At 34.7% G+C, this 10,089-nt stretch overlaps 1 protein-coding gene across 1 annotated transcript; it reads left to right on the top strand.

The window, feature by feature from the left end:
- The first annotated feature begins 2,680 nt into the window (after nucleotides 1–2,680).
- Nucleotides 2,681–7,060, top strand: LOC105141615 (probable LRR receptor-like serine/threonine-protein kinase At1g74360). Its single transcript, XM_011048884.1, has 2 exons — nucleotides 2,681–3,213; nucleotides 3,503–7,060. The coding sequence occupies exons 1-2, from the start codon at nucleotides 2,943–2,945 to the stop codon at nucleotides 6,688–6,690; spliced, it is 3,459 nt and encodes a 1,152-aa protein (XP_011047186.1). The 5' UTR covers nucleotides 2,681–2,942; the 3' UTR covers nucleotides 6,691–7,060.
- The last annotated feature ends 3,029 nt before the right edge of the window (nucleotides 7,061–10,089 follow it).

Raw genomic sequence — 10,089 nt, 5'->3', positions numbered from 1 at the left:
TGAAAAAACATGAAGAACAATTTATTGGAATGATTATTTTAATATGGAATCCAAAGAGAGGATTATTGTTTGTGTGTATTTTTAGGTTTTTTTTAATTGATGTTTAGAATTAATGTATTCTAATTAAAGATATGAATTATCAAGGGTCTAATAAAAAAGTATTTAAATCATTATCAACTAAATGGATATCTTTATCAATATGATTGACAAATGTTCATTTACGCATATGTATATTTGCCTAGTCTGCTAATTAGTGCTTTAAAAAAAAAACAGAAACAAAATGATGATAGATACATTATTTGATGAATTGAGTTGGAGTGGTATTTTTTAAGAGAAAAAAACTCACATGCTTTACTCTTATTAAGATGTTTTTTTTGCTAATATGATAACAATAATAAGTCTAGAATCATAAGTAGCATTCAAAATAAACCGATAGAGTTTAATTGTGTCATGTTAGAAAATATTTTGGGTATTAACAATCAAGACACTCATGTCACTGAAATGAAGATTATCCCTACTATTGAGGGATTTATGTATGATGATTTTGTTATAATACATATTGGTAGACATGATTTTGCACTAGGTGCAAAAATTAAAAGTCAATACTTTAAAAAAAAAGTACTTTGATGAGATTATTTTAATGGATTGTGCCATATTGGTTGTATGATTAGGAGAAGGCCTGTTAATTTTCCATATATAATGATGACAAAATTGATTATGAAAACAACAAAAAACAAAAGTCCTTCCTTTTTAGTTAATGTCTATCTACAATCTTTGAATATTTTTATATTGAGTTAGCGAATATAGATAAAACATCATATTCTAAACATTTGAAGATAGATAATCGAACCCTCACCAAGATGAAATTTGTATTAAATAAGGAAGGTTCTTGTGTTTATAAACACCAAGTTAAAGCTCATGCTGAGGAAGAACATGATAAGAAAAAAGAACAACATATTAGTGTTTGAGGTGTGAATGTAAACATATCAAACTATGTTAAAAACCGAATTTGTAATTTTTCTGTGTCACCAAAAAAAAATTAGAGAGGATAGAGGGAATCACTAATAAAGAAAAGAGATAGAATTTCATTGATTGACATGTTCTAATGATAAAAAAAAAAAGTCATTTTTTGTATCAATAAGTTTCATTTCATGAGAAAAGTTCTATTAAGATTTTTTTTTACCCCTCATCTTATTGGATAAAGTAGATATATGTTGAGAAAGAAAAAAAATCAGCTTTATTTTGTGTTTTTGAACAATTTAAGATGCTGTGGGATAAGAAATTGGTTCATTAAAGTTTTAAGGTCATTGGTTCAATCTTTTAATCATTTAATGTTAAAATAAATTGGAAAATAGTATTTTAGATTTAAAAATTCACTGCTTGATTTTTTTATTATCTCTTAGATGGTTGGAATTTAGAAATTTATCGTTTGCTTAAAAAATATAGAGAGAATAATACGAGGCACACACACAATACACACACTTGTTTTATTATTAATTTGTTTTTATCTTTACTTTGAATTTTTATTTAAGCTATTAAAATAGATTTATTTGAGATTTGTTTTATTGAAAATTATTTAACTTTTACTCTTTTTTTACAATTAGATCATAGTCCTATTTTACTATATTTGGCAACTGATCTTTTGTACAACTCTTTATATATGTTTTTTTAAAAACATTATTTGATTTCATTCATGCACATACTTATATTTAATCTTCAACTAATTAAATAGAAAATAATTTTAAAAAATAAAGTTATTTGATCCCATTAATAATGTGTTTTTGTAGATTAATCTATATTGATTCAAGAAATCATTGTCTCAATATTTAAAAAATATTATTAAAATACTGTCATGCTAATTTTTTATAAATCAAATCAGGTTTTTCAATGAATTAATAGGTTATAATTGAGAGAGTTATATAAAAGATTAACCCAACTTCATTTAGTTATTTTAATACTCATGACACCCTCAATAAGGCTAAATCGCCAAGATTGATGCCAATTATATGTAATGACTATTTTTCAGTTGTTGAATCAATTAAAAGGTTTTTTTTTTGTCCAGTCTTATTCGTCTGATTTTCATTAAAATAACTTGAAATATATTGGAGGCATATTAATCAACAGCAGCTTGATTTGTCTAGAATTCCAAGGATTGATATTATTATTTTTTATTTGAGCATTTTATTTTTTAAATTTTCTTTGACTTCATCAAATCACTGTAAAAACATATAAATTGAGTTTCAATTAACATATAAAAGTAACCCAAAATTATCAATAAAAAAAACTGAATAACCAGAGGAAACACGTTTTTAGAATCACCAACCGTGAACTGTGGCTCACCAAACCCATACGTGTGTGTGTGTGTGTGTGTTATATTCTAAAGCCATATATGAACACATATATTTGTCCGTAGACGTATAATGGTTCTCACGTATCCATCAATCATTTTCAATATCATTTTTTCCTTGTTCAAACTTCAAACTTGTATTGGGGAAAAACTTTGGTTTTTTTATTTTATTTTTTATTTTTAACATGACAAGTATAATTTCTTTGAGCAAGTCTGAGTCAAACTGCGGCCAAAACGCATGAACAGGTCAACACGGGCGGCTAACCGGCCCTTACTTGCTTCAAGCCTTTTCCATCCACCATACAAAACACACACGTAAAGTCTGTAAGAGAATATTATAAATCAAATTTGTTTCTTGAGGGGTATGAGCACCCTTTAAACTGTTAATTCCTGTTATTACATGTTTCTTGAGGGATATGAGCGTCCTCAAATCAGTTACTTATGAACCAATGCTATATCTTTTTAAGAAAAATGTGACATTTACAATAACCTGAGAAAATTTAATATATTTTTCTTTCAGATGTTGAGCCATAGTCAATGAAAGGAGCAAATTTCTTTCATAGTCACTGGTCAACTTGCTATATTCTATAGTATAATGGCTATTTTCATTATTATAGATTACAAGACAATATACATAAAGCTATGCGAAACATTTCTTCCATGTTTGGTTTGGTCTACCTGCAGTCTGCAGGCCCTGCGATTCAACCATTTTCTTACAAGCTGTGTTTTTCTTATATGGGGTTGTGAGGAAGCTGAATACATAAAGAAGAAAAGGAAGAAAACAGTAGCAAGTCTGATCATGAAAGAAGACGAAACTGATCATTCATGGCGGATGGTATTATTCATGTTCTTAATCTTGATTACAGGTACGTACTAATCTTTTTTGGCTTAGATTCTTTCTTTTCTTGTTCTAATTCCTAGGATTTGATGATCAATTGCTTTATGCTTGTATAGTTGCTTTGATCGATAGTATAAGCCTTGAGCATGGCACGAGTACAATCACAACTCCCTAACTTCATTAATTACAAATAATTTACCTCTTCATGTTTATTATCCTTCCATAGTGTCCACAAATATTTTCTGAAATCCTATATTCAAGGAATTGAGATGCCGATGACCTGACTAGAATGTTCTGTTTCTGCTAATTAATTGTAGGTTCAGTGGTAGTGTCTGGAGATTCGCTTGACACGGATAGACAAGTCCTTCTTGATTTGAAATCATTCCTCGAAGAACGAAACCACGTAAACAGAGGACAGTACTCTCAGTGGAACCAGCGGAGCCCAAATCCCTGCAACTGGTCTGGAATCCTATGCACACTTGATGGCTCAAGAGTTAGAGGCATTAACTTAGCTGCCAATAACATCTCTGGAGATTTGTATGACAACTTCTCTTCCCTGACGGCCCTCACTTACCTCGATCTTTCTCAAAACACTTTCGGCGGTGCTGTTCCCGATGACTTGAGCAACTGTCAGAATCTTGTTTATCTTAACCTCTCACATAACATCCTTGAGGGTCAGCTCAACCTGACTGGCTTGACCAAATTGGAGACTCTTGATTTGTCTACGAATAGGATTTTTGGTGGAATTCAGTTCAGCTTTCTGGGAATTTGTAACAACTTGATTGTGGCAAATGTCTCAGCGAATAATTTCAGTGGTGGGATTGATAATTTCTTTGATGGCTGCTTGAAGTTGCAGTATCTTGATTTAAGCTCCAACTTTTTCAGTGGGGCAATATGGAAAGGTTTTTCAAGGCTGAAGGAGTTTTCTGTGTCTGAGAACTATCTCAGCGGAGAAGTTTCAGGGTCATTCTTTGCTGAGAATAATTGTAGCCTGCGAGTGTTGGACTTATCAGGAAACAATTTCACTGGTAAGGTACCAAGCGAGGTATCAAATTGCAGGAATTTGGCTATTTTGAATCTGTGGGGAAACAGTTTCACCGGAGAAATTCCATCTGAGATAGGTTTGATTTCAAGTCTAGAAGGTTTGTTCTTGGGGAACAACACATTTTCTCCGACAATACCAGAGTCTCTTTTGAACTTAGGTAACTTGGCCTTTTTGGATTTGAGCAGAAATCATTTTGGGGGTGACATACAGAAGATATTTGGGAGATTCACACAGCTGAAGTTTCTGGTGTTACACGGGAATTCATATATCGACGGCATAAATTCTTCAGGCATTCTCAAACTACCTAATTTAGTTGGATTAGATCTGAGCAACAACAGCTTCACGGGTCCATTACCTGTTGAAATCTCTGAAATGCACAACTTGAAGTTCTTGATCCTAGCGTATAATCAATTTAACAGCAATATACCACAAGAATATGGAAATTTTCAAGGCTTGCAAGCTCTTGATCTCTCCTTCAACAACCTAATTGGACAAATACCTTCTTCTCTTGGAAAGTTGAGGTCACTCTTGTGGTTAATGCTTGCAAACAACACGTTGACAGGTGAAATTCCGGCTGAATTGGGAAGCTGCACTAGTTTGTTGTGGTTGAACCTTGCTAACAACCAGCTCTCTGGGAGTATTCCGCGTGAATTGATGAAGGTAGGAATGGACCCCTCGCAAACATTTGAATCAAACCAACAGGATGAAGGCATCATTGCTGGCTCACGTGAGTGTTTGACAATGAAGAGGTGGATTCCTGCAGATTATCCACCATTCAGTTTTATATATGCAATTCTAAATCGGAAGACCTGCATGAGCATATGGGATAGGCTCCTTAAAGGGGTTGGCCTTTTCCCGGTATGTGCAGCAGGATCAACTGTCCGTACACTTCAAATCTCAGGTTATCTTCAACTGAGCGGCAACCAGCTTTCTGGAGAGGTCCCTGGAGATATTGGTAAGATGCATAGTTTCAGTATGATACATTTGGGTTTCAATAACTTGAGCGGTACGCTTCCTCCACAGATTGGACAATTGCCACTGGTAGTCTTAAACCTCACCAAAAATACCTTCTCCGGCGAAATTCCAAATGAAATTGGGAACGCCAAATGCATAAAGAATCTTGATTTATCTTGCAACAACTTCTCTGGCACGTTTCCTCTGAGCTTGAACAACTTGAGTGAGCTTAGCAGGTTTAACATCTCTTACAATCCTTTAATTTCTGGTACAATCCCAACAACTGGGCAGTTGGCAACATTTGAGAAAGATTCCTACCTTGGCGATCCACTCCTGAAACTTCCCAGCTTTATCAACAATTCCATGGGTTCCCCGCCAAAACAATATCCAAAAATCGAGAAGAAAGAGCCTAAAAAGTGGGTTGCAGTTTTGGTGCTTTTAACAATGACTATGGCATTATTAATTTGCGGACTTGCTTCACTTGTAGTTTGCATCCTGGTGAAAAGTCCAGCAGAGTCACCAGGATACCTCTTAGACGATACCAAACACCTCCGGCATGAGTTTGCATCAAGTTCAGGGAGTTCATCTCCATGGTGGTCAGATAAAGTTAAGGTGATACGTTTGGACAGAACAGCATTCACTCATGCTGACATCTTGAAGGCAACAGGCAATTTTACAGAAAGCAGAATCATTGGGAAGGGAGGTTTTGGAACAGTGTACAGAGGAGTATTGCCTGATGGAAGAGAAGTGGCAGTTAAGAAGCTACAGAGAGAAGGAATTGAAGGTGAAAAGGAATTTCGAGCTGAAATGGAAGTTCTGACTGGAAATGGCTTCGGCTGGCCTCATCCAAACCTAGTAACACTTTATGGGTGGTGCCTTGATGGTACAGAGAAAATATTGGTGTATGAGTACATGAAGGGTGGAAGCTTGGAGGATCTTATATCAGATAGGACGAGGCTAACATGGAGGAGGCGTATTGACATAGCAATTGACGTGGCACGCGCATTAGTATTTCTTCACCATGAGTGCTACCCTGCGATTGTGCACCGTGATGTCAAGGCTAGCAATGTCCTGCTAGATAAAGATGGCAAGGCACGAGTCACTGACTTCGGTCTTGCTAGATTTGTTGATGTCGGGGACAGCCATGTGAGCACAATGGTGGCTGGCACCGTTGGGTATGTTGCGCCGGAATACGGACAAACTTTCCACGTGACTACCAAAGGCGATGTGTATAGTTTTGGGGTACTGTCAATGGAACTGGCAACAGGGAGGCGAGCTGTGGATGGAGGAGAAGAGTGCCTACTGGAATGGGCTAGAAGGGTGATGGGAAGCGGCAGGCATGGATTAAGTAGAGCTAGGATACCAGTAGTGCTTCTGGGCTCAGGGTTGGCTGAGGGAGCGGAGGAGATGTGTGAGCTACTAAGGATTGGAATAGGATGCACGGCAGAGGCACCACAAAGTAGACCAAACATGAAGGAGGTGCTAGCAATGCTAATAAAACTATAATGCTGCGGGCCTGGCCGTGGGGGGATTTCTTTCCTTCCTTATGCTGATTTTCAAGATTAGATGACGATCATGAGTGATTAGTTGCCCTTATAAGATGTCCATATACAAGTCTAGCTACGCTACTCTAACAACATCACACGGAAAACACACTACACAGATTCTGATTGTACACCAAAACATTCTTCATTTTGTTTAGAGTTGAAAATTCACTCATGAGCAATGCTCTGAACCACAGCTTCTACTTTCTTCCAAGTTCGTTCGGGATATTTTCCATTTCTCACCGTACATTAGGGACAGCTGCTGTTCAAATATTGTAAGAAAAACTTAAAATCAAACCAAACCAATGACTTTTCCTCGGTGTCAAAGAATACATATATATATCGTTAGAGGGTGTTCGGTATAGGAGATTTCAAATTCCACCCATCTAGATATCTTGACTGCCTTTTTTGCTATAAAAAAAATGTTAAATATAAAACTATTAACTTTCTTACATCACATAACCCCCAACCCACGAATGTTATTTTAAACAGACAAACAATATCTTTACTTTACCAATATTAATAACATTGGTGTAGACTTGTAACTTGTTTGAACAACTAATATATATCTTAATGATTTTATTTATGTGTGAAGTAATTTGGAAGCTGATTTATTAATTAAAAGTAAAAACTACAAAAATGTTAAAGGTAAAGAAAGATTTAACTTGTTATTTTATAAAGTGATTATAAGAGTTTTATTTGGCTCAAAATAAAATAATAATCTTATTGGGTTTAAATTTGCCAAAATTTTATTGGACTCAAATTCCGCTTTAAGGAAAAAAGTTTGCAACAGCCTTGCTAGGCTTAAAATAAAAAGAAAATTTGCTGGGTTTAAATTCTCTAAAATCTTGGTGGGCTCAGATTTGCTGGAGCATTGCGAGGCTAGAAATGAAAAATGATTGTAGGAGCTTTCCAGAAACAGAGTCTTTAGATAGCTTCTTTATGCTCATTAATGGAAAACAAAATTGTTGAACTTTGATGTTTCAAATTATTCAACATAATTTTGTCATTCTATACTGCTAGACTAGGCAAGCATAATGGGAAAGGAGTTCGTGATGCTTCGACTCTGAAGGTAACTGAATAGCACTTGGAACTATTAATTGGACAATTCATGGCTGTAGAATCCACACATCTGCAGAAGAAAAAAATAAAATGGAAAGGAGAATCGACTGCTAATGGGTCTCGTTCGATCTTAAATTGTGCATTCCTGTTTGCATTATGTCTAGTTGTGGCTCCTGCCACCTTACGCTTTATAATATATCTGGCTGTTTCATAAAGCATAATGTCATCCAGGTTGAGAGTCGCCGAAGATTTAGTATCCTTCGATCTTGGGATCAAGATGGGTTCGCTTGATCTTCTTTTAAGTGCTGTATCATCTATTTACCTTGATTATGTTGGCGCCAATACTAAACTGTGCTATTGTGCTTTGTAAACGAAGTTTGTGTCGTATTCTTTTTATGTAGGCATCGTGTTGCAGAGATAGCATGGGTACAGGATAATCCACCAGAAGGTTTAGAACAAGGAACCGAAGTGTTCTTATTTTTCTGGCATATTATATGTATCTTCATCTTGTCTCTGTTTGTGTGTGCGAGTGTGCATGTATATTATTTTCTTCCTTTTCTTTTCTGGTTTTCAGGTGATAACGAGAATGCAAAGACTGAGCCTTAAAGTACACTTTCTCTAGGTGCTAAAAGAGGTACAAAAGAGGATATGACGAGGATTGGTATATCTAAGAACATCAGAACAGGGCTGCAGGATGCAGTGATAATGTGTAATTTTCATAGATCGGATGCTATGGAAATATCCATTTTTTATAACCGATATTCCTTCATCCCATGATCGTGGATCTCATTCTCTTTGCACAATATTTTAAACTGAAATACATCAAAATAGGAAAACTCATTTCTCATCTGTAGCAAGTCAAGTTCTTTGTGTCCTGAAGAGAAATAGTAAGGAAATTGAGCTCATAAGCCTTTACCTTAATATTGTTAGTCAGCAGAACCAACAGTTGTCCCATTTTATTTCTCCACGTTTCTATTTGTTGGGAAAACTAAAAACAAATAATAGAACACCAATTTACCCTGATCAATTCATAATTTATAAGTTTCAATTATTTTTTCTCTTTGTACAATCAAAATCAGGATCAAAGAATCAATAAATATAAAACAACAATCACACAAATCAACACCAAGATTTTTACGTAGAAAACTCCATGTAGGAAAAACCACGAGATCATAGTCCATCTAAAAACTTCTACTATCAATAAATAATGGGTTCATAATTGTTCCTTTTTAGATTCAACTAAGAGCTACAACATATATATCATTAAGAACAACTTATTCTTGGAATACAACAAGATTAAAGAGAAGTATTTGAGAAAAACTCACAATACTGACAATCATGTTTTTTATCAAAATAGTTAGCTTTCATACCACTAATCTTAGATTTAACCGTTTAGAATGAAGAGTAATGTATCTAGAAACTGCTATCAAAATTTCAGCGAAATCCAATAATGAACGAGTTGGAAAATAAAAAATGAAAACAGATAGTGTAATTGCCTCAACTTCTTTTCTTTTTCTCAATTATCTTCTCTCTTATGTTAAAAAATGCTACTATCTTTTACAATAACAAACACATTTAAATCAAAGAGTCAGCCAACTCCTCTTTTCTTAATTAATGTAATGGTCTCATCATTATATCGTGTAGTACCACACACAATATTATTTTTAATTATTTCAAAATGTTTTATTTTTTATTAGACTTGTAAAAACCATATGTATTTGAACATAAACAAGATTTGGTATAAGTTAAAACATTTAAAGATAAAGAACACCGTAAATAAAAAAATGATTCTTAAAATATTTAATTTTATATCAAAAGATGATAACAAAGGAATGACAATAAAAGGTTGGAGTAAATTGGGATGATGTGGTATTATATTTATTGCCTTTTTTTTTTAATTTTTATAAAAACGGGGCGAACAAATTTCAAGAGTTCAAATCCATACGTAAAGGGCATTAGCAGCAAGCAGGAACATGGCTAAGCAGTAAGCAGAAGTAGTGGTGAGGGTGATTAGTTGATTATGAATATAAAACATTGGTTTGCAGGCATTTATGATTGTTTTTTCTGCTGCTGTTGTTGGTAGTAGTAGTGGCATACAAGGTTCAACGCGTAGCTCGCTATTAAGCTTTAAGGATCATTTTTCTTACCAAGTCTTCCCTCTTACTGCCCATCCAATCCAAATATTATAACATAACAACCCTGCACGTCCTTCCCTTGCCCGCTCCCATCTATCTTCTCTTTATTTGTTCAACTTCGCAGCCATTTTATTACGTGCAAAGCTAAATCCCCCTTCAAACAC

Source organism: Populus euphratica, unplaced genomic scaffold (genome assembly GCF_000495115.2).
Source record: "Populus euphratica unplaced genomic scaffold, PopEup_1.0 scaffold125.1, whole genome shotgun sequence".
NCBI lineage: Eukaryota > Viridiplantae > Streptophyta > Magnoliopsida > Malpighiales > Salicaceae > Populus > Populus euphratica.
This window is presented reverse-complemented; position numbering and strand designations above follow the sequence as displayed.

Excerpts from the sequence above, each read along its gene's own strand:
- LOC105141615 (XM_011048884.1), top strand. The coding sequence starts at position 2,943 with ATGGCTATTTTCATTATTATAGATTACAAGACAATATACATAAAGCTA. Across the intron at positions 3,214-3,502 it reads GTTCTTAATCTTGATTACAG|GTTCAGTGGTAGTGTCTGGA; the intron begins GTACGTACTAAT and ends AATTAATTGTAG.